The 27,360-nt window shown below is 39.8% G+C and overlaps 1 protein-coding gene and 1 non-coding gene across 3 annotated transcripts in view; both read left to right on the top strand.

The window, feature by feature from the left end:
• Positions 1–26,195, top strand: part of ELOVL4 (ELOVL fatty acid elongase 4) — a 65,076-nt gene extending 38,881 nt beyond the window's left edge. For both annotated transcript variants that reach the window (XM_073336520.2, XM_073336521.2), the window contains 3 exons: positions 15,620–15,791; positions 19,414–19,541; positions 21,657–26,195. In XM_073336520.2, coding sequence (XP_073192621.1) covers positions 15,620–15,791; positions 19,414–19,541; positions 21,657–21,932 — 576 coding nt within the window. In that variant the 3' untranslated portion in view covers positions 21,933–26,195. The remainder of the gene's footprint in view (positions 1–15,619; positions 15,792–19,413; positions 19,542–21,656) is intronic.
• Positions 8,966–9,073, top strand: LOC140909830 (U6 spliceosomal RNA). The gene has a single exon (XR_012158367.1). It is a non-coding gene; the product is annotated as a U6 spliceosomal RNA (small nuclear RNA).
• Positions 26,196–27,360: the final 1,165 nt, after the last annotated feature.

Genomic DNA, 27,360 nt, shown 5'->3' with positions numbered 1-27,360 from the left:
TGAACCATGTCAGCTCACATGCCAGGGTGATCCAGGACTACAAGCAACGTTTCAAGCATTGTGTTCATAGAATATCAGGGTTGGAAGGAACCTTATCTAGTCCAACCCCCTGCTCAAACCAGGACCAATCCCAATTTTTGCCCCAGATCCCAAAATGGCCCCCTAAATGGTTGAACTCACAACCCTGGGTTTAGCTGGCCAATGGTCAAACCACTGAGCTATCTCTCCCCCCTACTTCTTCCACAACTCTTGGACTTTATAGTAGCACATAATCAAGAGCTTAAAGAGGATATTGTCAAAGCCGATCAGTCACATTCTTATGATGAGTTCATGTCACTTCGTCTTTGTAATTCACAAAAATTTTGAAATCCCACCTCCACATTGGTGACCAGTTGAGGTGAAGATAGTAGGAACTTCAGGTTTTGGTGGTGGTACATGGAAATGATGGTCCTACTGCTCATGCTCAACCATGCCCAGAGAGAAAGAAATTGGGAGCTGCATCTCGTCACCTTCAAATGTGTGATGTCATTCTTCATGAGAGATAACCACACAAACTGTGCAATGTGGGGTACCATCTGCACTGTAGAAATGCATCCACTACCACCTGAAGTGCTCAAGGAGTTCCAGCAAGGGAACTTCATTGTCAAGAAATCATGTCAGAAGTTCAACTGAATGGACCTTGATCAGACCCATAAGTGGCTTAATGGCATAAGAAAGAAAGGAGGTGGAATTATAGGCATCACCAAGATTTGTTCAGCCCCCCAGCAGATGGGCCTTGTCTTACAAGCTGAGAGCCCATATTGCAGCAGACACCAGAGCCAAGTTCCACGTTGGCTTGGATGACCAGCTTATTTGCAATGAGTCAAGAAAGGCAAGGAAGCAACGTGACAATGAAGATGAGGATGCACTCTGACTAATACTTCAAAGGTTCAAAGTTTTCTCTGGGGAGGAACCAACCACTTAATTGCAAAATACTTCAACAAGAAATCTGGCTACTGAAGCCATGCAAAGCACACTGTTGAATGGAAAGATCCTAAGACCAGTGCATTTGGACAGCTTTGTGGAGAAAGTTTATGACATAAGAGGGGATGGCTGGATATGTACACATTCAGAATCCACTGACAAAAAATAATGCTCCAACTTTTTTCCTGCTATATGGGGTGAGAAAAGAAGTCAAAGGAAAGGTTTTAACCATGAAGGCCGACAGAAATATTCTTCAGTGACTAAACGCAGCCTGTGGATTTGCAATAAAATTTGAAACCTGAGTTAATGCCTGTTTTTTGGTATTGGAACAAATAAATGGCAGTCTAAGAACAGGCACAAAAGCAATACTGGGCAATGTAATGACAGCTAATGTCCACTGTCCACCAACAGTTACCCTGAGTCCCATTGATAGTAGTTGACAAGGGGTTCACTGTTCTTTACGAGCAACTCCTGCTTCAGATCTGACAAATACACTACACCAAATACACCACTTTCATGGTATTTATCCATGTCAGGTAAGGCCTCTAATGAATGCTTGTAACTTATCAATACTCATAATCACTGTGTGATGTGTGTATGGGTAATAGCTAAGGAATAATGCAATGATATTGAAAATTAGGTCTTATGGTTTTGGAGTGAAATTGAGTAACATGGGAACAGTGTGTCTCAGTGTCAGCCCTGGCTATCTGATTATGCAATATATTGCTCAATTGTCCCCCTTTTCCCCAAGCAACAGAAGTTAATGGAAAGCTGTCAAAGGTTTCCCTCAAAACCACTTGCAAGGAAAATATGACTCACTCTCTATGACTAAAAGTAAAAGACTAATTCAGTAGATCACAAGGTGGAGAAACACATTCTGGAACTGTTCACTGAGGATGCGTGGGTGTATTTCATGAAAAATTGGGTCCTAACTCCTTGGGGTTGCAAGCACTACAAAAGACTCAACTGTGTGGTGAGAATCTACTGTATTAGATAGGAAAGGTAACTGTTAATAAGTGTAGGCCCTATTTCACGTTTTATGATATTGTTTTGTATGTCACCATTTGTTTCTATCATTCACGCTTGTTTCTGTTTGAATCTCTGTTCTTTCTCAAATAAAATTCCTTTTGTTTTACTGTAATTGAACTCAAGTGTTGTGTGTGATACAGGAGCAGTGGTGTTAGGTAAAATTGGTGAACTGGGGTACGCTGCTTCATTGGAAACAAAGTATGTGGGATTTGCTCAGGGTCTGAATTCCACAGGGGGACACTTTGAAGGACTTGGGGGCTGGTGTATATCTATTATCAATCTGCAGGAAGCAGGGTTGGTATAGTCCAGAGGAGAGTGCTTGAGTGGCTAACGGGCTGGTTGTGTTAGCCATAGAAAAGCTATCTGGAGCCAAAACATTGGAGACTTTGCAGACACATTTGTAAAACAGTACTTAAGAGTGGAGAAGACTTCCACAGTATAGATGATGTGTTTGACAGGTACTACCAGGACTCTGTTAAGGGTGGTACAAAGTAAAAATGCTCAAGAGGTGCAAGACCCATGTGAAGAGTGGTGGAAGGCATATATGTGCCTCTTCCAAGTAACCAGATGATTTTCACTGTGTTTCCAGAAAATATTTTTATCTGAGCAACTAATGACACAAGGATCACCTGATAAAATCATTCTGGCTGGTGGCTTTCAGGATGAGGCTGAAGCATAAGGCTCAACAGCAACAGTTCACACCAATTAACTGGGTGTTCATGAGGAAGAATGAGACACAAGAAAGATTTTACACCATGTCCACAGTGATGCTGATGCCAACAATGTGGTGATTGCAGCCAGGAACACCCATGTGCTTACCATTTTGCTGGTTTACCATAGCAAAATGGCAGGTAAGCAGTTTTTGGATGAAAGCTGGCACATCAAAGGAACCAAAATATTTTCCTGTTCATGCCATTTGTGAGAAACTACAGTATGGACCCACTTTTCTGGAAACCCTGCTCCCATTTCATGTCCTGACTAGTTACGATGTTACCTCCTATTTTTTTTTTAATCGCTGGACACAATAAGATCATAGAATATCAGGGTTGGAAGGGACCCCTGAAGGTCATCTAGTCCAACCCCCTGCTCGAAGTAGGACCAATTCCCAGTTAAATCATCCCAGCCAGGGCTTTGTCAAGCCTGACCTTAAGAACCTCTAAGGAAGGAGATTCTACCACCTCCCTAGGTAACGCGTTCCAGTGTTTCACCACCCTCTTAGTGAAAAAGTTTTTCCTAATATCCAATCTAAACCTCCCCCATTGCAACTTGAGACCATTACTCCTCGTTCTGTCATCTGCTACCATTGAGAACAGTCTAGAGCCATCCTCTTTGGAACCCCCTTTCAGGTAGTTGAAAGCAGCTATCAAATCCCCCCTCATTCTTCTCTTCTGCAGGCTAAACAATCCCAGCTCCCTCAGCCTCTCCTCATAAGTCATGTGTTCTAGACCCCTAATCATTTTTGTTGCCCTTCGCTGGACTCTCTCCAATTTATCCACATCCTTCTTGTAGTGTGGGGCCCAAAACTGGACACAATACTCCAGATGAGGCCTCACCAATGTCGAATAGAGGGGAACGATCACGTCCCTTGATCTGCTCGCTGTGCCCCTACTTATACATCCCAAAATGCCATTGGCCTTCTTGGCAACAAGGGCACACTGCTGACTCATATCCAGCTTCTCGTCCACTGTCACCCCTAGGTCCTTTTCCGCAGAACTGCTGCCTAGCCATTCGGTCCCTAGTCTGTAGCGGTGCATTGGATTCTTCCGTCCTAAGTGCAGGACCCTGCACTTATCCTTATTGAACCTCATCAGATTTCTTTTGGCCCAATCCTCCAATTTGTCTAGGTCCTTCTGTATCCTATCCCTCCCCTCCAGCGTATCGACCACTCCTCCCAGTTTAGTATCATCCGCAAATTTGCAGAGAGTGCAATCCACACCATCCTCCAGATCTTTTATGAAGATATTGAACAAAACCGGCCCCAGGACCAATCCTTGGGGCACTCCACTTGATACCGGCTGCCAACTAGACATGGAGCCATTGATCACTACCCGTTGAGCCCGACAATCTAGCCAGCTTTCTACCCACCTTATAGTGCATTCATCCAGCCCATACTTCCTTAACTTGCTGACAAGAATACTGTGGGAGACCGTGTCAAAAGCTTTCTAAAGTCAAGAAACAATACATCCACTGCTTTCCCTTCATCCACAGAACCAGTAATCTCATCATAAAAAGCAATTAGATTAGTCAGGCATGACCTTCCCTTGGTGAATCCATGCTGGCTGTTCCTGATCACTTTCCTCTCATGCAAGTGCTTCAGGATTGATTCTTTGAGGACCTGCTCCATGATTTTTCCAGGGACTGAGGTGAGGCTGACTGGCCTGTAGTTCCCAGGATCCTCCTCCTTCCCTTTTTTAAAGATTGGCACTACATTAGCCTTTTTCCAGTCATCCGGGACTTCCCCCGTTCGCCACGAGTTTTCAAAGATAGTGGCCAATGGCTCTGCAATCACAGCCGCCAATACCTTCAGCACTCTCGGATGCAACTCGTCCGGCTCCATGGACTTGTGCACGTCCAGCTTTTCTAAATAGTCCCTAACCACCTCTATCTCCACCGAGGGCTGGCCATCTCTTCCCCATTTTGTGATGCCCAGCGCAGCAGTCTGGGAGCTGACCTTGTTAGTGAAAACAGAGGCAAAAAAAGCATTGAGTACATTAGCTTTTTCCACATCCTCTGTCACTAGGTTGCCTCCCTCATTCAGTAAGGGGCCCACACTTTCCTTGGCTTTCTTCTTGTTGCCAACATACCTGAAGAAACCCTTCTTGTTACTCTTGACATCTCTTGCTAGCTGCAGCTCCAGGTGCGATTTGGCCCTCCTGATATCATTCCTACATGCCCGAGCAATATTTTTAAACTCTTCCCTGGTCATATGTCCAACCTTCCACTTCTTGTAAGCTTCTTTTTTATGTTTAAGATACGCTAGGATTTCACCATTAAGCCAAGCTGGTCGCCTGCCATATTTACTATTCTTTCGACTCATCGGGATGGTTTGTCCCTGTAACCTCAACAGGGATTCCTTGAAATACAGCCAGCTCTCCTGGACTCCTTTCCCCTTCAAGTTAGTCCCCCAGGGGATCCTGGCCATCCATTCCCTGAGGGAGTCGAAGTCTGCTTTCCTGAAGTCCAGGGTCCAGATGACTGCATGGAAAATGTTTCAGCGACGCCATCAGCTTCTAACACACCTTGGACAGGGTGATGTGCGCTCGTAGAAGGTCAAAAGTGCAAAAGAGTTGATTTGTCAGAGGTAAGACTTGTCAGAGGTCCACAGTACTTATAAAACACATGCCATTTTGTTCACATGCTTGCAGTTATCAGAAGCTATACCCCCAAAAATGGTGCTTTTTTCTTCCACATACAGAGAGCTCATTACCAGGCACTAGTTTGGAGTCAGTCCCACTACCGAAATCTAATTCTTCCTCCTCTAAATACAATGGGTTGAAAACAGGAGACTAGAGGTCTGCTGCCACAGCTCAGGTCATTGCCACCAGTACCAGCAGACTGCCTGGAGGCAATATTCTGTGGCTTCACCACAGAGTGCAGAAGTCAACATTGCAAGAACGGGACTGCACTACTTGTTTGTACAGAAGCATACCAATGTAGAAAACTGGAACAAGGTTGTGTCAATGTACATGACCCTTCGTGTTTACGGACAGTATTATCAGGGAGGGATAGCTCAGTGGTTTGAGCATTGGCCTACTAAACCCAGGGTTCGGAGTTCAATCCTTGAGGGGGGCCATTTAGGGATCTGAGGCAAAAATTGGGGATTGGTCCTGCTTTGAGAAGCGAGTTGGGCTAGATGACCTCCTGAGGTCCCTTCCAACCCTGATATTCTGTGAAAATAAGTAAATGCCGTAAGTGACCCAATAAGATGTTGATTTGATCTGCCACTGTATACCAACGTTTCTTGAAAAAGTACATTAAAATGTGTGCTTAGCTTGTGTGCATTAAAATGTTTACTTAATGTTTAGTCAAGAAAATATTTTCAGTTGTTTTAAAAACAGGTGTTTTTGAAGTACGTGGTGTATTTCTGATAACTGAATCAGCTTGCACACTTTTGCTAATGCTCAAGAGCCATGTAAAAATTCTCTTCATGGTTGTATAACATATTAAAATATTTCTTGTACCTCTTGAAATAAGAAACTGAAATTCAGTAGCTTTATAAAAAGATTGTGCATATTTGATTACTTTTCTTACATCCTACAGCTCATTATGATTGAACTGAAGGATGTTAATCCCAAACAAAAAAGAAATAGACTTACATTTCAGCCATTTCTGTTTTGTTTCTTTGCTCTCTTTGTAAAGGCCTTTATACACAACATACAGCTTGGTAACAACCATATTTGGATTCAACAGACCCTAATTATCTTTAAAAGACTTGTTACCAACTTTTAACAAAACATACTTCTTACAGTTAACTTTTTTGAAAATCCCAGTAATCTAGAGTAGACAGAGAACCAGAGCTGGGATTTGAGAATTTTACCCAGAGAGAAATTTTTAGCAGCCTTATGGGACCTCTGCAAAATCCTGCACATTCCTCCAGGATATGTATATGAACTTCTGTGACCTAATTTCCTTTCCTGAAAATCTGAAAAAATCTATTTTGTGTTATGCTACGGATTTGAGAAACATTCAGCTAACACCTTATGTTGGAACTTTTTCAAAGAAGGGAAGCTACACATGAGCAGTGTTTCTCTGTTGATGTCTGTCAAGGCAATGTCTTCTATTTCAATATGCATTTTCTGTTCCCATTTTCTCTTGTTGTCTTGTAAATATATTACTAAACTTGTCTAAATCTGAATCATTTTGTTCTTTCTATTGCTTTTTTGTTTTCAATTAATATTTTTACTAGTTTTGAAAACAAAGTGAACTGATTAAATATACGCGCAATTTAATGTAAATGTTTGGTGTAGCAAGACTTAGAGTAAAAAGAAAAATTAAATATGAAACAAGCTGAGGGATTGGGGATATGTGGTCATGTAGAAGGGGAAAAGTAAGTAAAAAACACATTATAAAACCAAACATGAACATTATGATAATTTTAAGGAAGAGTTTGTGAATCTGTACTGCTTGAGTCTCGTACAGTATGCAACAACTTTACATTGCCTTCAGCTGAGAGCAGTTTTCTCTCACGAAGAATAGTCTTTGAGTAATTCAAAGGGTTTTTTGGATCAGGCTAAGATATATATTGGTTGGCAAATAATAATGTTTTAACCTATTCTCTGAAAATGATAGCAACAAAACTCAGTACAATTAGGAGGCATCGTACAATTCAGTTCTGTTATGAGCTGGGCTATAGTGTTGCAGGTCTTCACTACCTGCCGGATCGGCGGGTAGTGATCAATCTATCGGGGATCGATTTATCACGTCTTGTCTAGTCGCGATAAATCGATCCCCGAATGCGCTCCCTGTCGACTCCAGAACTCCAGCTCGTGAGAGGTGGAAGAAGAGTCAATGGGGGAGCAGCAGCGGTCAACTCACTGCCGTCCTCACGGCCAGGTAAGTCAACCTAAGATACACCGACTTCAGCTACACTATTTACTTAGCTGAAGTTGCATATCTTAGTTCGACCCCACCCCCACCCCACCCCCAGTGTAGATCAGGACTAAGGAAAGTCGACCAGAGAGCATCTCCCATTGATGCAGTGCAGAAAAGACACCACAGTAAATCGACCTAACCTACGACGACTCCAGCTATGTTATTCGCGTATCTGGAGTAGTGTAACTTAGGTCGACTTACCCCTGTAGTGAAGACAAGCCCTTAGGCACTGTTAGAAAATTCAAGTATATGGGAATCAGCACAATATTTATGCCCTTTCCCTGACGCAATGGAGTTTTTTTCATAACTCTCACTGTCAAGTCTTGTAAGCATAAAGTGAATTTAATTTAGACTGCAAAACTATACATCTTTCATACAGAAGCAAAAAGAGATGAAAGAACAATCAACTTTTTGCCACATTCAGCAGTATGTCCTGCTTTGCATTTAAATTTAAAGATAAAGACCTGAGATTTTCAAAGGTGCTTCAGAGAGAGAGAGAGAGAGAGAGCGTCATAACCACAAAAATCCCATTAAAGTTCAAACTCCTTTAGGCTCTTTACAGCATTTACAGCATGGTCTTTTCAAAAGTTATGAATTTCCTCTTTAATTCTCATCAACTGAACAAATTCCTCAAATAAAGTAAAATTAAGCATCTCTTTTGCTGGATTCCAACCTCCAATTCTCATTTGATCCAACAGAGCCTGGTTTTGTTCTTGCTTTGGGCACATAGTCAGGCTCCTCTAGTCTATTGGGGTTTACAGGGAGCTATGGGTTGAGGAATTCGGGGTCATTGGTTGTGGGGGTATTAAATAGTTTGCAATTTTGAAATGTGCTATTTGTGATGCTGGGTGGACTATAGTGTGAAGTGGCCTAGGACAGCTGATGCTAGGTGGACTATAGTGTGAAGTGGCCTAGGACAGTTATCTTTTGAATAAAAGGTATTTATCTTTTTTTGGCATTTCTAATAAGTGTACAAGTGCCTAGAACTTGAATAGGTATTTTTAATATAAAATAAACTAAATCATGTAAATAACTGCAGATTACAAATAAATTTCGGAGTATAAGATTCTAAACTCTTATAAAACTCCATAAGAAGGAAATGTGAGTTTAAAAAAACAAACAAAAACCTCTCCTTCACAGTATATAAAGATGATCTCATAAAGGATACTCCTTCAAGTCCTCTGTAACAAGTCCTTTAATTAGAGTTCTTCTGAAGGGAAAGCAGGGAAAAGAGGGATTCCACTTTAGAATCATGTGGTGTATTGTGGTTTTTTTGGTTTGTTTTTAATTTCTGCCCTTATACTAAATAAATATCCTTTCAAATGTAATGAGAAACATAGTATGTTGTACAAACCGTTCAGGCACGAAAGATGGTGTGTGTGTGCTTGTTTTGGCAGCATGTATATTAAAATTAGAATGAAATAGGAAAAAATTAGCATGGTAACTGTGCCCAGATGACATGCAAGTTCATGAAGCATTACATCTTTTCTGGCCTTTAAATTCTATGAAAATAGTTAGGCCCTGTCTGTGCAGGGCATTTTCACTTGCATAGCTACACTGGTTCAAATCCCCATATAGCTGTACTACACCAGTGTAAAGCAGGCCTTGTACCAGTGCCTTACCCTGGTTTGGATCTGGTGGAAAAATCCTAGCAGTGACAAGGCCTTGGGTTAAAATTGTTAATGTGAGCATGAAGTCATAACTTAAAAAGCTTGCAGTGTGCAGAGGTCATGGAGTTGGATCTGTTGCTGACCTCTTAATCTTAGGTGGTAATGTAATCTTTCTGGGCCATCTGGTGTCTTAACAGAGTTAGATTTGACTCGTATGAAAGCTCTCAGGAAAGAAATTTCATAATAAGAATTACATTATTGGTTTAAAGAATATTTAGTATAATGTCTATTATTTTTAATTATTTTTATTAATTGAATTATTTCATTGTTACTCTCTGTTGAACTTGATATTAAGAAGCAGTTTTATCAAAAATACAACTATCAGTTAGGTCCTACATTTTTGGTGCTTTACAAAGCAAGTTTAATGGTGCCTGTCTGTTCTTGATATATTACTTAATTGAACAGAGCATGGACAAGCATGCTTCCTATCCCCATCTCCACGTGGCTGCTTGACCTTGGACAAGCAATTTAAAATTTCTTTGTTTCATTTTTTCATCTATAAAAATAGTGATAGTACCTCAATCCTTAGGGGCATTGGGATAATTAAAGACTTTACAGCACTTGAAACCTGTCAGCTTCTTTGTAAGTGATAAGTAGTAGCCAAACTGAATTATTTATAGCTGTTGAGCAGCGCATGCAACTGATATTTTCTACTTATGTAGCACCCTTTAGGTGGGGATTTTGAGGTTCTGTAAAAAAAACCCCAAAAACTAGGTAGGCATAATCCCACTGAGAAATGGGGAAACGGAGGCAAATACCACACTGGATCTTTAAAATTCTGCATGCCTTACAGGAAGGGAATGTCTTTTAAATGGATGCAGTGATGTTCAATTGAATTCACCTAACGGGACGTGAATAATCTGCAGAACAGGTAGAATTCTAAGGCTCCTGGACTATAAATATTGAGTGACCTACTCAAGGTCATATAGCAAGCCTACAGTGTGCTGGACATAGAAACCAGGTTGTCTGACTACCAGACCTCACTTTTACTTCCACACTATGCACTATGCATCCACATTAATCTTCAAACGCTGCTTCTTGTTCCAGTGTTTCCTTAAGAGCAGTTACTGTACTACAGTGTCATCAGTGGGGGTGAGACCAAGCCTTGCTGTGGGAGTTAAATATATGACTGCCCGGCCCAGAGGCAGAAGTGCTACTTATTGAGCAATATGTATCTTAAACATTCTTTTGGCTTTCCCATAAATGTGGGAACTCCCAGCTCTGGCAGTCTTCTTTGTTTATTTCTTTCACCTACTCTCCCTCTCCCTATTATGACAGAAATTACCCAGTTTTGTCTCTGTTCGTATAAGCTAATGAGTCTGCCCCACCTCCCTAGCATCTGCACTGGATTCAAAATATATGCAGAGATGATGAAGCAGGCATTCAGCAGTTGATATGCAAAGCATGCAGATTGGTAACAATAAACTGTGGTGTTATCCTTCTGGGAGCTCACTGACTCTGCAATGCAGAACTGCAGTTTCTGCTCCTGTGATGCTTTCTCCTTCCAACCTTTACCTAACCTAAAATGCTCATCTCACTATCCAGAATGTGACTTGATGGATCCAGAGGCAAGTGAAACACCCCCCTTGCTCCTGCTCAGGTTGAGGAGGGAGACATCCCTAAGCAGAAACAGCTGGGGCAGTGCTACATGTCTTCCTACTTCCCCCTTCTCCTCCCTACTCCATTTATGTATTTGCCGGGGAATGTGCAGCTCCTCTCTCTCTCTTTCCTTCTGCCCCTCATGCAGGAGGCTGTCCTCCATGGCTTCCATGGAATGGAGCCCAATACTGGACAGTGGAGCCATCCTGCCAGGGAGGTGAAGGAGAGGGTGGCTTCTGCTTGCTTTTTACTTCAGGGAGTAGTCATTTAGAGCTCTTGCTTTCTGCTGGTCTGCTGCCAGTTTGGCTCTGTTCCAGCCCTGCCAGGGCCATATTAATGGACAGGGTCCCCAGAAGACTTTGGAGACCTTTAATTATGAGCTTACATATTTCATCTTCCATTTTTTATTTATGGAGCCCTAACACACACGTATCCTGTGTTCATCACTGTAAGAGCAGGAGTTTCTGTTCACAACTTTACATATTTATTTGATAACACTTGCAACCCCATCCCTTTGAGCATTTTTGATATGTGGCCTGACTGTTTTTAGATGAATACCAATGTACTTCAGCTACAATGTGGATATGTGAATTACTGTGTGTTCCACTGTATGCTAGCTCACATTGTGCACACTGGTGTTAGCATTCCAGGAGTGGTTAGAATACAGCTAATGTGTAAAATCATGCATGTGTGTACTAACTGTCGCTACTCAGATGGACATGGTAAACAGAAACATAACAAAAAAAGAAAAATGTTAAAAAGACGCAGCTTTATTAGAAAAATTTTCAAAGCTCAACATGGTTTTAAGAAAAAGAAGAAGAAGAAGAAGCCGCTACAAGGGAGTTATGAAGTGGCTGAAATAAAGGACTGGGAGCAACAAGGCCCCCATATGGAGCTGGTGATGTTGAAAATTTGCAAGCAGAAGGAAAGATCGTAGAAATATAGCAGCATGTTACTACATTCAAGACTGATCAAGAATAAAATGTACATGTATCTACAACTGACTACATTTCTACAGATCCTGCACTGTTGAGAAAATCTGATGAAAACAACAGGCAGTTTTAGGTTGCCAAAGGTTGGCTGTGTGTAGAAATGCAGAAATAGAAAACTTCCTGAATTCTACATGGGTAATTGCAGGGAAGAGAAGAGAATGTTTGTTTGTTTTCTAAAGAACTTTTTTTCATTTTGTCTGCATAAGGGTGAAGTTGTTGCGTGAGATTGGCTTATTTACTCTCCATCTACTGGAAATGCTTAGTGTTTTTCATATAGGCTTTTCTCCCAGTAGGTTCCATACGTTTACAGAAGGCTTTAGTGATTGGAAACATCCCAAGTGACTTTTTGAGCATAATAGGGGCATAGAACACTGATTCTGCATGCTGACTTGGGTAACACATACATACAAAACACATACCAGAATCTTGTCTGGTTGGGACAGGATTCACTCTGATCTGGCACACCAATTTAATTCAGAAGAGCAGTACCAAAGAGATGTTCTTTAGCATGTGGTGCCAGTTATAAAGTTTTTAAGTGCTCGTGGGTTTGGCTTCCATGGTCAGGATGTTGTATTAGAATCTGAAAGCATTAGAAATTATTTTGGGATTTTGGAACTAATATCACAATTTGATCTATTTCTGGCTGACCACCTAGCTACATTTGGACAGAAGGGGAAAATTAAGCTCTCCTGTGTCGTCAGCTATCTCTGACATCCATTGAATTGGTGGGAATGATAATTAAAAATACTATAGCAGCAGAATTACAGCAAGCCAAGTATTTTTCTGTAACTGTTTGATACAACTCCTGATGTAGTGCATGTAGACCAGCTCACATTCACCTTCTGATCCCTCAAATCAGAGGGGCATATAATTGTGAAATTCATTGAGTTTCAGCCACCTGAGAACTACATGTGCAAATGGCCAAAGCTGTGGTGGCTCTATTCTTTCCGCTCTGCCTCAACACATTGATGGAAATCCATTTCCACAACATAAATACTGACACTAGCCAGAGACTTTTGACTTTCAGAAGTCTGTCAGATACTCAGTGGTGTAATTGTACCGATTCTACCAAGCCAGTGTGTCAAAACTATAGCAGTATTCAACAAGCCTTGGAAGGTCTTTCAAAAAATATAAATCAGCCTCCTGACACTTGTTTAAATGCAACTTATCTTCACATGAAAATGGAACAATTGGGGACAGCTGTCATGGAGCTCTTTTGGACACTGTGCTTCAGCAGTTCAAACTGATCAGCACCCAGCTACAGAAGATGGACGTAGATCTAAGTGTTGCTGTTGATGTACTGTGCTCCCTGGAAACATTTGTTGGGCTATTATGTGACCAGTTTGAGGATTTTGAATTCAGTGCAAAGAAAATGTGTTTGCTACTTTGCTACAGTGTATTCTGCTTATTAGCAATTCCTCGGTTGCCAGAAAAAGCTGCCATTATCTGGCAGTTGCTAATAAACGAAAGGCAGGTTTGCGAGGCTGCAGCCAGGAATTGCTGGGATGTTCCTTCCCTGGCTGCAGCCCTGCAAACCTTCCTGTGGCAGGTGCTCCACATGTCCCAGTTTTTCCTTCCTTGGTTGCAACCTCATAAACCTGCCTGCAGCTGTACCCTTTCTTCCAAACAATATTGTTAATAAGTGGCATGCTGTTGCCAATGTCCAAATCCCATTAATATTAAAGTCATTGGGTTGGGATTTGTTCCTGGCAAAATATTGCTATTAACTGGAAGTTGTTAATATCCGGATCACTAGTAAGTGGAATCTATTTACAGTCAACATGAGTTTGTCATCCTTGTAAAAAAAAAACCAATTGAGGGCGAGTCTGAAGGGGCAGTAGAGCCAGTACGTGAATGAAGCCATCCGTTTTGCACTGAAACATTTGTTGTCAGAACTGACAAACTTGCAGCTTGTCTACGTCACAGACTAGATGCTTTCAATGTGCGGTATGAGTTCTATGAAGTCCTGTTTAAATTGGGTTCAGTGTATGTCAATGAAGTGCACAGATATGCAGCAGTTTACCCTCAAGAAGACCAAAACTTTCCTGACGAACTCTTTCAGTGTCGGTTCTCTGCACAAAATGAAACAAGTTACCATATGCACTGCATCAGCTGACACAGTGTCCGTGTGAAATACTACATTTTTATGAAATATCAGAGAATTAGAATAGTGTATATGAGGTCTCTAGAGAGAGCTGTTTTATTATCAATGCCTATTTTTGCTTTTTTGTAAATTGTTTTGGAGAAGAATTGTTAAGACGAAGTCTGCACAAAGTTGGGTAGTAATTCTAGATGATCTTGCTTTAGTGAATACTGTTATATTTGGCTGCAGTAGTAGTCTGTATATGAAACCAAATTGCTCTATTTCTGCTTCCTCTGTAGTTACCTGTTTTCTCTGTCAGTTCTTGCATGGAATTGCTAAGTGTCTAGTGTCTAAACTGACATGCGGTATTGAGCAGGCAGTGCTTCTGAGGAAACCTATTAACTGTAAATATTAATTGCTAGCTAAACCTAATTCTTAATGTCAGCTATGGCGCGTGTTTTGTTCCCTTATTCTGTTAATTTTTTAAATAACATGTTTTTCATCGTATCAGGAAGGTTCAAAGTTTTGGGGGTTTTTTGATTTTTTTTTTCAGGAGGTGATTTAGAATATGTGCCCAAGTCCATAAGAGTTCTTAATCCATCCCTGAGCCCTTCCCTTACTCACCCTTATCTAATGAGCTAGATCTTTTACGATGCCAGGGGCTAGGGTAATTGTCAAACTTGTTTGGGGACTGGAAAGAATTTTTCCCATATGGCAAAATTGGCAAACTGCTGTGTAGGGTTTTTCACCTTCCATCCAGCATATCTGAGGTCTGGATTTGGGTGAGATAAATTGCATTGTCACAACTTTTGCGGGCTCCATTGTGGTTGGTGGGTTTAAAAATGGTCAAATGTGAATCCCCTGCTTCAGCATGAGCTCAGAGGGCTGCTTCGGCATGAGCTCAGAGAAATTTGTTGCATGATGATGGGGTGTGTCTCGTTCAGTGTATGGCTCCCCTTTTCTCCTTTCTCCTACCTTCTTCATGGGGGAAGGGAGCAGGATAGGACTCTGAGTTCCAGAGCAGGCCTGAGCATGTAACGAGGGTATTGCCCTCACATGTGCCTGTCAGGTTTGTAGAACTAGGCACCATTGGTACCCAGTTGAAATCCACACTGGAGCAGCCCAGCTAGGTAGTTGGGGGGAATGCTCTCCACTGGTTAAGGGTTTTAGTGAAGTTGTAGCCTCTGCATTTAACCACATTGTGGTGTATGTGCCTCGTTGTTTCTGTGTTTATGTCAAATTGTGGTGTGCTTATATACAGGACTTTCAGTAGCAATCTCTGTAGAAGAGTCTAAGGTAAAGAGGAAGTACATGAGAGATAGTAAACTGCTTCTCTTTAGAGATCGCTAAATTGTAAAATACGGTAGACCTTATAAAATAGTATATTGAACCCATTTTCATAAATTACAAAGAAAATTCCATCCTTGGCCGGAGTAAAATCCAAAGAAGCCTAATGCTCTGATGTTGCCAGATGTGTAATAGTTAAATCATAACTGACTTCTCCTAACCTTGATTCCACTCCTGCTGTAAATAACCCAGAATTCAGAGCATTTTTCAGAAATGGATTAGAAACTGCCAAATAGGCTAGTTGTATCTTCCATTTCTTCCTCACAGCACATTGATGTATTTAACTTTAATTTCATTTAATTATTTCTTTAAGAATCATTAGGATCTTTGTTCTTATATTGCAGATAGCTGGTGCTTTATGGTGGTATTTTGTCTCAAAAGGAATTGAGTACTTGGACACAATATTTTTCATCCTGAGGAAGAAATTTAACCAAATCAGTTTCCTTCATGTCTATCACCATTTCACTATGTTCACCTTGTGGTGGATTGGTATCAAGTGGGTTCCAGGAGGACAAGGTGAGTCAACTGTCTTTTTCTCTTAAGGCAATATAGACATAACAGTGCGAATCAGCCTTTTGGGAATTAATAAGGAAACCACTATTTCATGGAATTAACTGAATACTATATGATAAGTCTATTGAAACAGCATTGGATCATAGCAGTTATGTAAGTGTAACTTCCTTCTGTGTGAAATGAGGGGGAGGAAGAGAGAGAACAGAGCTGTAGTTTTATGAATTGCAAAACACTTTACTCACAGGCATCAAATGCAAAACTGAGATTTCGTCTTTACAAATTCCATCTTTAAAAAAATTGTCACCTTGCTACATGGAGCCAGGCAGATAAATTTGTCTCTTGCACCAGACATTGGTCCAATAAAAGAGAATACCTCACCCACGTTATCTCTCTCATATCCTGGGACTGACACAGCTGCAACAACCCTGCCTAATCTAACATTTTGCAGCTACAGAGAATTAAGAATCACAACTATGGGCCAGTTTCTTCCCCGTTACTCCAGCCTAAAGCCATTGATGTTAATGGAGCGATTCTGGATTTTTAGTAGAGTAGAAGTTGGCTCTATATGTGAGTTTTGGGTTTGTTTTGTTTTATAACAAAACAAGTATCAAAATCTGAATGACTCATTTGAAGGTTAGCAATAAACCCGTATCAACCAGTTGTAGATGCTTTATAATGACACAAACCTATAATGTCCTTCTTTCTGTTCCTATAAAGTTCACATCAAGGAAATCCTACATCCATTGTTTTCTCCACACCCTTCTTTTCCTGCGTTGTTCCCATGTCATGTCTTGCTTTGCCTTGTCTCTCTCAAATTCTGCTGAGGCAGAGGTTGGAAGAAAATGTCCCATTCTATTTGGAAAGGGCTGTAAAAATAACTATAAAAATAATTTACAATAATAATCCATGTAATCCAGACTAAAATTAAGCCTTTGTTAAAATATTCATATATTGTATATTTTGGATTTTTTATACACTCACACACTATATGTACATTAGAATATAAAATGTATGGTTATATAAATATTTCAGCCCATGGGGTGAAATTCATATTTACAGCTTATTGGAGGATGGAATTCTCCCCAATCCAGCTTTAGGGTGAGAGGAATCCTGGGTTCACTGCATGTTCAGTCACTACTGTTCACTGTACTCATTACATGAGGTTTGTGGCCATTGAATATGTGCAGTTTGTAGTTCCAACTACCATTTTCCAGTGAACCCCTTACCTTTTAGCCCCTTGTAGTTTGATCTTGTAAGTTGCTGAGTGCCCTCAACTCCCATACCTATGCATGGGGCCATTTCAAAGCTCAGCTCAACTCTGTGGTCCAGCTGTTCAGCCTCTAGAATTCCTGGTACCGACAGAAGAAATGCAGCAGGTCTGTGTTGCGGCCCTTCTGAAGCAACAGAGGCCTGGCATGGGGTCAGGATTTCACCCAATATAAACTAGGATAGGTGTCAAGTTGTTACAGATTTCTTTGTGTGTATCTGTTCCACTGTTTTCTAGCAGACAACACATTGCCTACATACCAGCTGGTCTAAATTTTCTATCAGAGTGCCAATTTACAATGACAACCAATAGTCATTTGGCCAGGGAAAGAATGAGAATGATTCTATAGCCTGGTGGTCAGGCTACTCCCCTATGATATAGGAGACCCAAGTGCAAGTCCCTGCTCCCGGTGACTGTTCATTTGTCCAAAATGATACAGCTTTAACAGGAGAGATTTATTAAGACTCATGCTATAATATCAGGACATTCTCTTGAGAAATGGGAGAACCAAATTCTAATTCTTTCTGCTTATCAGACAGGCAGGAATTGAATTAGGATCTCCCACATTCTGGGCGAGCTGCCTCACCACTAGGCCAGAAGGGAGGCTAGCTACTTCATCATCATCTCCCCTCACAACCCACCTCTGGCAATTTTGTAATCTAGCCCTCTTTCGGTTTTCTCACAATGCTCAAAATTGAAACAAAACATTTAGAGTGGGTCAAAATAAAACATTTTGTCTAGACATTTCTGAAACATTTTGAAACTGTTTGGAGAACTTGACATGAATTCCTGAATACTTTCAGGTTGACCAAAACTGCATTTTTGGTAAACTATTCACTGAACATTTTTTGCCAAGCTCCAGTGATGGTGACATTGTCATGCACTGCTGTCGGGCAATGCACATGCATGCTCTTCCTCAAGACCTGTAAGAGATCATTCATCAGTATCAGCAGCTGCAAAGGTGATGCTGAAGAAGCGGCAGGCATGGATGTGCACAGCAAAAAGGGAATGGGCTGAAGCATGTTGTTTAGTGTTGCTTTGGGGCCCACCCAAAACACTTTTTCAGGCATCAGCAGGGGGGCAATAAAAATGTTATAAAAGTGTGTGAGAAGTTTTTCAAAAGCAAAAATTCTTTACATGCTATAGTTCGAATGAATCAGTTTTTTGAAAATTCAAGTTGACAAGTGTCTCTTTAATGTTGAGCCCTACATGGGGATTTTCAAATGAAATTACAGGGAAATCCTACAGTCCATGTTGTCTAAAAAAGTATTACTGTCTTGCCAGGGGTATCCTACCCTGCAGAGGAAATTACCTTGAGTTCTGGCAAGAAAAGACACCCTTTCCTGCATGACAATAATTCTTTAGGCAATGTTAGCTGTGTAGCAGTGTGTGATTTGGTGTTTGGAATCCTAGGCCATCCTACATTGCAAATGTATAATATCTAATAAAACATGAATGTCTAAAGTGCACGTATTATTTTTTTTTAAAGGTTGAAGTATAAATTACTACCTAAATAATACTTTTCATATACTGCTGTTGCATCCTATTGAACAGTACTTTCTACTGAAAAGATTTCTTCAAGAGGGAGTGCCTAAATTTTGACATTCAAGTCCATATTTTAAGGGCTTGTCTACACATGGAGTTGTTCCTGATAAACTCCATATTTGCGGTGCTGCTTCTGGTTAGGTTAACCCGCAGAAACAAGGCACTCTTATTCTGAAATAAGAGTGTCCACACATGGAGTTAATTGGGAACAACTCCACTGATACATAAGTCCTTAGGCACCTATGTAAGTGGTTCTGGTTTTCAGAAGACTGTAATTCATTGATGTTAATGGATGTTGCTGGGTGCTCAGCTCTTTTGAAAATCATTCTTTGTATTTGGGTGCCTAATTTTAGCCACCCATAGATGGCAATATTAGCCTAAATGCAAAGAATTATTACATTTTAAGGACAATCCTGAAATATCGGTGTTATTGTTTTAAAGTTTGTTTTTTTTAATAATGGATTGTTAAAAGTGGTGTATTGCATGTTGCAAACACACATGTAACTTTGCTCATGCGAGTAGTCCCACTGAAGTCAGTGGGACTACTCACATGACCAAGTTACTCATATTAGTACATGTTTGCAGGCTCAAGCCTACATAGTCAAACCTGTATAAAAGGACAAAAGATGTGGATTTCAACTTAAGTTCAGTTTTTATGCATATTACTATTTAGTGCTGACAATACACACAAGATTGTAAGTACAAAATGCGCCAATTTTATTTTTACTGTGTAATACAAATAAATAGAGAGAACTTTTTGGTTTTCATGTTTAAAAATAACACTATATGGAATTTTTTTTTATATCTGAACAGCTTTTTTTGGAGCCCAAATGAATTCTTTTATTCACGTTGTTATGTACATGTACTATGGATTAGCTGCCTGTGGCCCTAAATTTCAGAAATATCTTTGGTGGAAACGATACTTGACCATATTACAATTGGTAAGTAAAATCTCTCTCTAAATTTGCTTGCTGTCTGTCTCTCTGTCAAATGGAATATGTACCAGCCAAGCACGAGGCTGGATGGCTGTCACTTATTCACAGATCAAGTCAGAAACTTGATGTATTTCTAGAACTGCAATGAACTTTTGAAATAATTACATGTAAAATTGCTCTTTGAATACTCTTTAAAACAGTCAAAATATGCAGTTAGCCAGTAATAGTAATTAAACTGTTATTTTGCTTTTGAAAAATAATCAAATCTTTATCAGTTTGATTATAGTGGCATGACAGAAATAATGAATACCTGATTACCAGTAGGCAATTACACTGTGAAACTATTCTGCGCCCTTAACGTAATCTCTTATTTCAAAGGAAAAGACCACCACTATCAAGTTTGATATTTAATCTTATTATTTACATAGCAGCACCTGCTAGTGCAGAGTGTAGTTAAGGGTCTGATGTTGTTTCCATTAGTTTTTCTTACATTTTTAAATTAATTTTAGTGTTAGGGAAACAGCATTGGAGACTGAAGCATGTATTTCAAACCTTAGGGCAGGTGCAACGCACAAAGGGATAATGACAGTTTCCTGATCGTGCCCTACTGAGCTATTTCAATTCTGAACTGCCAGGGATCTCCTCTCAGGGGAGAAAGCCTCCAGCTCTATTCATTTCCTGGTTTGTAAGACTGTCAACAATTGTGTCCTTTGGTTCCCCAGCTGTGAATTATGGATTTTGTGTTGTGTGAACAAAAATCCATAATGTGCTAGACTGAGTCCACTTACTCTTTCCACATAAACTACCAAACAGCAGCCAAGAGGTAATGAATTGCAATCACTGTTGGGCTGTGGCAACGTACCCCATTACCATATATTGGGGTAAGCGGTAAGGAGTTGCTCCCATTTTCATTTTTTAATGTCACAGATCAAGGATTTTTCTTAGACAATTTCTTCTTTGCCCAGACTTTGTCTTTTCCCTTGTACATGATGATGGCATGTATTGTATTAAATTATGATCTACATGCTGTGTTTTATAAAAAAAACTTTAAAAATATAAAAGGGTTGTATTATGTATGCTTATTGTATGCTACTTTTTATAGTAAGTACCCGTGCGCCGCTCCATGTCCATATTTTTTTTTAAATCATGGGGCCTCAGAACAGAAGAGTAATTCTGTATTCTTTATGTAAGCTTAAGCTAACTGGCAGACGTAAAATTGAAAAGGCTTTTTCTTGTTGATTTTATAGGCCTTGTCTATGCACAAACTTGCACCAAAATAACTGAATCAGTTTTAATATGCACCTTTTGTTAATTCAGTGCAAGTCTGTGTGTGGACGCTCTTAATTCAGAATAAAGGTTTCTTATTTCAGTTTAGCATAAGTAGATTTTTTTCCTAAGTTAATCAGAATAGGATATTTGTATTCTGAAAGAAGTATCCACAAACAGACTTGCAGTGAAATAACAACAGTGTAAATTAAGACTCATTTAGTTAGTTATTTCAGTGTGAGGTTGTAGGTAGAGCTGCCCTTAGCCAGGCCTTTACAATAGTTGTATCTGTATGGTAAATAAAAATAGTAGGTGGAGCTGAGGGGAAGGAAGAGCTTTTTAAAATAATTGTATTACATTTAAAAAGAATTATTTGTAAGCACTGAAGGCTTGACCTTCCTCAGCAGTAGAGGGAGGGAATAGCAGAGAGTGGAGCCATCTTTGGCAACAGGGTCTGGAGGGTATCAGAAGTTGAGGTGCCCATGTTTATAATCAGCATATGAATATGTCGTTTTGAGAACAGAATACTGAGATTTGTATAACTGCTGTGCAGCTTTCCATGATCTCTGCCAGATACTGTAAAGGAACAGCAGTCTAATCTCTAGCAACATCCTTATAAAACTTTAAAGGCTGTGAATGTAAATGTTTTACTACTGTTTGTATTTGTTAGTATAGAGAAATATTGCATTTATATATTACTTATGATATAAGTCTTATGTAAACCATGAATTGTGTTTCACAATTGACAGTTTTTTCTTTATAGTTAATACTTTACTGTATTTTCAATAAAAGTTGGTATAGTCAAATCTAACATCGTATCAAATGGTTTATTATGCAATATTTTATTTTTTTCAGATTCAGTTCCATGTGACTCTTGGCCACACAGCCATGTCTATTTATATCGACTGTCCCTTCCCTAAATGGATGCACTGGGGTGTAATGATCTATGCTATCACCTTTATTTTCTTGTTTGGTAACTTCTACTATCGGACATATAAAATGCCCAAGGAACCCATTAAGAACAGCAAAATAGTGAATGGTGCTGTTGCAAATGGTGTAAGCAAACCAGAAAACAATCTAGTGGTGGAAAATGGAAAAAAGCAGAAAAAGGGAAAAGCAAAAGGAGAGTAACTTATCCAGGCCTTAACCATTGCTGGCAGTGGGGAACCTCCAGTTTGGTTTAAAAAGAAAAAAAAAAAAGAAAGAAAGAAAGAAAAGAAACACTATGTACCAATTAACCCTTAGGTTACCGAAGAGCTAGAACACAGATATTTTCATTATTTATGAAGATTGTTTTAACAAAAATACTTCAAGTTAAATTTCTGTTGTAAGTATGTAATTATCAAGCATTTGATGATCTCTGTGTAAACTTTTAGACCGCTGGCGCTGGTGAATGTAAGAAAGAACTGCCGTAAATAATGTGTTTTAGCAGTCCAAAGGTTAATATTACCAATGATCCAATGATTTGTGGATTTTCTACGTGGAAAAAGGTAGCTTTTGATTATTTCTGTTTCTGCCAGAAATTTATTAAATTCCAAATTATGATGATGTATGTTTTTATCTGAAAATGCAACTTCTCTTATTATTAGTTAGGGATATCTCAAGACACAGTTATGTTTATATGCTGAACAGAGTCTGTTGACTTATCAGACTCTCCTTGTTTTGATTTAGTGTCTACTACAATTTTTCTTCTATTATGGAAATATACCTACCTCTTCATCTGCTGAAAAGAACATTTAACATTAAATAACTTTAATTTCTGAAATATGGAGTCTTCTAATATAAATGTCAGTTAATGCTAATTGGAGAAAGAAATTGCTTTCCTGAAAGAATATATTTTCACCTGTTTTGTAGAATTATCATCTGTCTCTTTCAATGCAAGCTTGGAATGGTATTTTGGATGTGATTAAGAGGGGGGGGACTTTAAAAAATATATTTTATGAAACAAAGTACATCTCATAGCCTAAGATAATCCATCTGATGTAAGGTTATTCTACCTTGTCCCCCATGTGCATTAAACCCATGGTGCTAACTCTTGTAATGTTCAAAATGATTGTATGGTGTTATGGTGAGGGAGAACATGCTGTAGAACGTAATCCTTCTTTTGCAAATGCTACGAGCATTCGATGCCAGTCATGTTTAAACAGAACACAGGCACACTTCATCAGGAGAGAGAATCTGCAGTTAAATTATGTCTTTACAGCAAATACATTGTAGGTATATTCTAGAAATGTTTACCTATAAGTTGGTCTTGCATCTTAGTATTATGATGATTCTAGACTACACATCAGGTATTGTTTGCAGGCCTCTGTCTAATGCAAATGATAAAGGTAGATTGGCTGGCTTTTCTCCAATATTGCTGGCTCTTGTCAGTGTAAGTTACAGGCTTGCTGTGCCCATCATTTCTTAGTCAAAACAGCTATAAGAAGACAAAGCCTTTTTATCTAGCACGTCACAAAGATTAATCTTTCCGTCTGTGAGGAAAGCATGGCACTAATTATTATTCCTTTTCTGTTTAGATGGATACTGGGGCATAGAGAATTGTCACTTGTTCCTGCTCACAATGAATATGAGGCAGAACTGGGACTAGAACATAGGTCTCTTAACTCCTAGTTCTCTGTTTAGACCCCAAGAGCTGGCCTGCTGGTTCCCAGATACATTTCTGAGATTTGTGGTTAAAAACAGGTTCATCACTAGTTAGCTCTCTTTCACTGGGGAAATGGTGCAACTTTTAAAGTAAAGAATTCATAAGAAGCTCTGTATGTAGAAGTTAAAATATCCAACACAATTTAAAATTTTTAACTGTTATCAGTCCACCCTATAATAAACAATAGGCAAACAAAACCAACACCTCTTCTCTTACTATATTTCTGTCCTTCCACATTTTACTGAAAACTCTGTCTGTATCCAAATACCAAGATAGGAATGCGAGGAAGAAAACTTAAGGACATAGCCTGTAGTACTGGAAATAGGGGTTAAATTGGAAGTCAGTTCTTCAGTAGTAAGCCCTCTCCCTACCGCCAAGCATAATACATGACAGGGTACTGGATTGATAGAGTATAGAGGCTCTATTGCACTGGAACTGGTCTATGACCATTAATTATCCTATTGGCTTAGTCTTGATGCTTTCCAAAAAACCTCTGAATTTGTACAAATGTATATTTCTGTGTAATGATAGTCATAATGTATGTGGGAGGGGGAAAGGGTCAAGGTCTTTCTCAGACAAATTTGCATGTATTCTCCCTACTTCTAGTAAACTAGCATTTTGGCTTGGATGTTTTTACTTCCTTTCTTTTTAAGCCAAATTAAATAAAGTGATGCATACATGTAACATCTTCTGGCTCCTAAAAACCTCTCAAGAAATTTTCTGGTACAGGTTCATTGATCCCTCTGCCACATCTTTGAAATAAAAATTTGATCTTGCATGTTGACCAGTATTTAGGAGCCAAATTCCCACTTACTGTATGCATCAAAAATGCACATAAGAATGAAAACAGCTGAAGGCTATGGCAGGAAGTTAGGCGAATCTTATATGAGAATTTTGGGTATATGACATTGGAATTCTGGGTCAGATGGCGCTTGTAGATGGGGAGCTTGCTGGTGATAAAACTACATTCTGGGTGAATCCAGGTGCAGGCACAGCTGCTATGTCACTTGGGCTCACAGGCAAAGCCAGTTATAGAGCTCTTTCCTGGCACACTGCTAAATGGAGAGGTTACCAACACTGTCACTGAGGTAGCATTGAGCCCACAGCATCCATATTCTGCTACAGGGTTTTCCTTGATGTCCGTATGATTCAGTCCTGCTTTGAGCCTGAGTATGTTGTCTTTTATTGGTGTAGCGTTCTGCAATTTGACCAATGGCATAGCATGGCTGTGAGTGGAATACTTCTACTTTCTCTCCGTTCCTTCCTGTGTCTGAGAAGCCAGAGCTGCAGAACACAGCCAAAGTTGACAGCTTGCAGTTCCTTCTCTTTTCTCAGGTTTGAGGCAGGAATGCACATGTGTGCACTGCTAGAAACTCTCAATCTTGCCCATTCTGTGCCTTGCCTGATTGTCCATGGCACCTCAGAATTTGGCTCCAGATGTAGAGAAAGTAGAGTGCATGTGAAAATGTGTACATATATACAAAATTAAAACTAAAGTGCTGAAAATTTGTATAGTGAATTATTTTTTTGCTATGCACTTCTTATATAATCATGACTCTATTTAACCATTTGGCACCTAAAACTTTTCCATTGAAAGGGATGCTTTCCCTAAGAAATTTTGAAACCTTTGGACCAATCAGCTGTCACACCACTTTACTTGTACCTGATCCTACACACATCTCCTCAACCCTGTTTCCCACCATGAAACTTCATCTCTTGATAACTTAATTTTTTTAAAGCAAACTAGGACTTCTATATGTTCTTAACAGGTACTCCCAATTTGAGAAATAACTTATAAGTTTTAAATAGGACCGTTGGATGCTTCTAGGGATTAACCACCAAAACCAAGCTGCTTCCATTGATTATAGCTCTGATGCCAGGCATTTCAAACGTGAATGGCATTTGTTGGTAATTTTAGGCATAGGGTGCTGGGAACCTCACAATGCCACTTTGTTCAAATGTAAAATAAATATTGATGTCTCAAATGCACATTAATTGGGGGATCATTGTCATACATACCTACAGACACCACATGTAATGCATGCTCTGATAGCTGACCAATGACTCCATTCAATGGTAGAGAGCATTTTAAGAAAACTATACTGTTAATGGGATAAAGGAAAAGTCTCTTTCTCAGAATAAGCTTCTAGTACATCTGGCAGCCATGTGCTCGAAGTTGGGAATGGATACAGGTTTACAGGCCCCAATTCTGTAAAGATTTATGAACATGTTTAGCTTTATGCACCCTTTACCAACTTCAGTGGGATTGCTCATGGTGTGTAAAGTTAAACCAAGCATTGCTCTGGTGCAATATCAAGGCCATAACTTGTAAATAAAAGCTTGTAATTTGGCATGTTGCGATTTGGATAGAAGGGAGATTTATCACTGGGTGTCTTGAATCAGTTGCAAGCACAAGCAATGAACATATAGAAGGGGTGAGAAGTAGCAAGTCATCTCTGACTTCTAGTCACCCGGCTATGTGGTGCCAGAATTAATGGGACAAATTTTCTGCTAGTTTGAGCTGTTGAAATTCCACCAAAGTCAATGGAGTTGTGCCCATTTACATCAGCAGAGAATTTGGTCCAATTACTTCTTTTTCCAAAGAATGAAAAAATACTTTCTTCCTGTGTGTTTGTTTCATTTGCCAATAATGCATGTAAATAGAGGTAATAGTGGTTAGGGAGGCTTCTTGTGCCTAGGATGCTTTGCTTTTGTAAACATTAAAATAAAATGTATTTTTCATGCTGTGCAGGAGTTCATTGGTTATGATTTTCATATAGATATGTGTTTTCCTCTCAGTCTCCCACTTGGCATTGTGAAACTTGTCAACTCTGATTGCATCGCTGCCTTTGTTCTAATGTAACTTGTCACACAGCACAGTACTTCACAGGGAACGTTCTTCCACTTTATGATTTGGGGGGATTTTCTAAATTGAGCTCGGGTCTGAGCAGATTAGTCTGGAGGCTTTGGAGTCCTCGTCAGGGAACTGAAAACTTAGTGAAGAATTGGGCTTCAACTTAGATTCTGTGCATGCCATAGACATCTTAGAGGTGGTACAGCGTGCAAGTCAGTGCCGTATGTGGTCCTAAATGTCAGCTTACGCCAGCAGAAGCTGGAACTGTGTCTGCTGGGCACGGTTTAGCATTTGATGCTTTTCCAGCTTGTTGTAACAGCAATAGTATTGTGCCTTGGTTACATGGGCAGAAGAGAGTGAGTAACTCAGATAAGTAAAGGGAGCCAGTGAAATGGCTGAGTATAATGATCAAGTCGATGGAAGCCTTCTGAATCCAGCCTGTTACTAAAACCTCTCCTATTGTACGCTGGAGAAAGTGCTGAGGAGAAAAACCTTGCACTATCTGAGGGCCTTAGACACTCCTTTCTTTGCAGTATTAATACTAAGAAAAGAGAAATTAAAAAGTAAAGCTACGTGATTTAGTAATTGTATCATACTGCTTTGTAATTATATAGCACCTTTCATCTGAGAATCTCAAAGTGCTTTAGAGACATTGGGCCTGATTCCCCATGGCCTTGTCCTTTGCATAGTCATTTACACTTTACAATCCCATCATTGGTAGGAATGGAAAATTGTGACTTAATAGTGCTTTATACCTATTTTGCTCCCTCATTACTCAGGTGCAAATGACTACACAAGGTGCAAATCAGTGGTAAAGCAGGCCTAATAGGGGTATGTCTACACTGCATCCAGGAGTGAGCCATAGACTTGTGCTAGCAGGGCTCATGGTAGTGCACTAAAAATAGGTGGACAGATGCTGCTTTGACATTGCGGCTCAGGCTGGCACTTGTGCTCTCAAGCAACCTCTGTCCACCTATTTTTAGTGCACTACTGGGAGCCCCATCAGCACCAGCTTGTGGACCTGGGCCAGGAGGCTTGCTCTCAAATGCAATATAGGC

The sequence above is a fragment of the Lepidochelys kempii genome, chromosome 3, assembly GCF_965140285.1.
Source record: "Lepidochelys kempii isolate rLepKem1 chromosome 3, rLepKem1.hap1, whole genome shotgun sequence".
NCBI lineage: Eukaryota > Metazoa > Chordata > Testudines > Cheloniidae > Lepidochelys > Lepidochelys kempii.
This window is presented reverse-complemented; position numbering and strand designations above follow the sequence as displayed.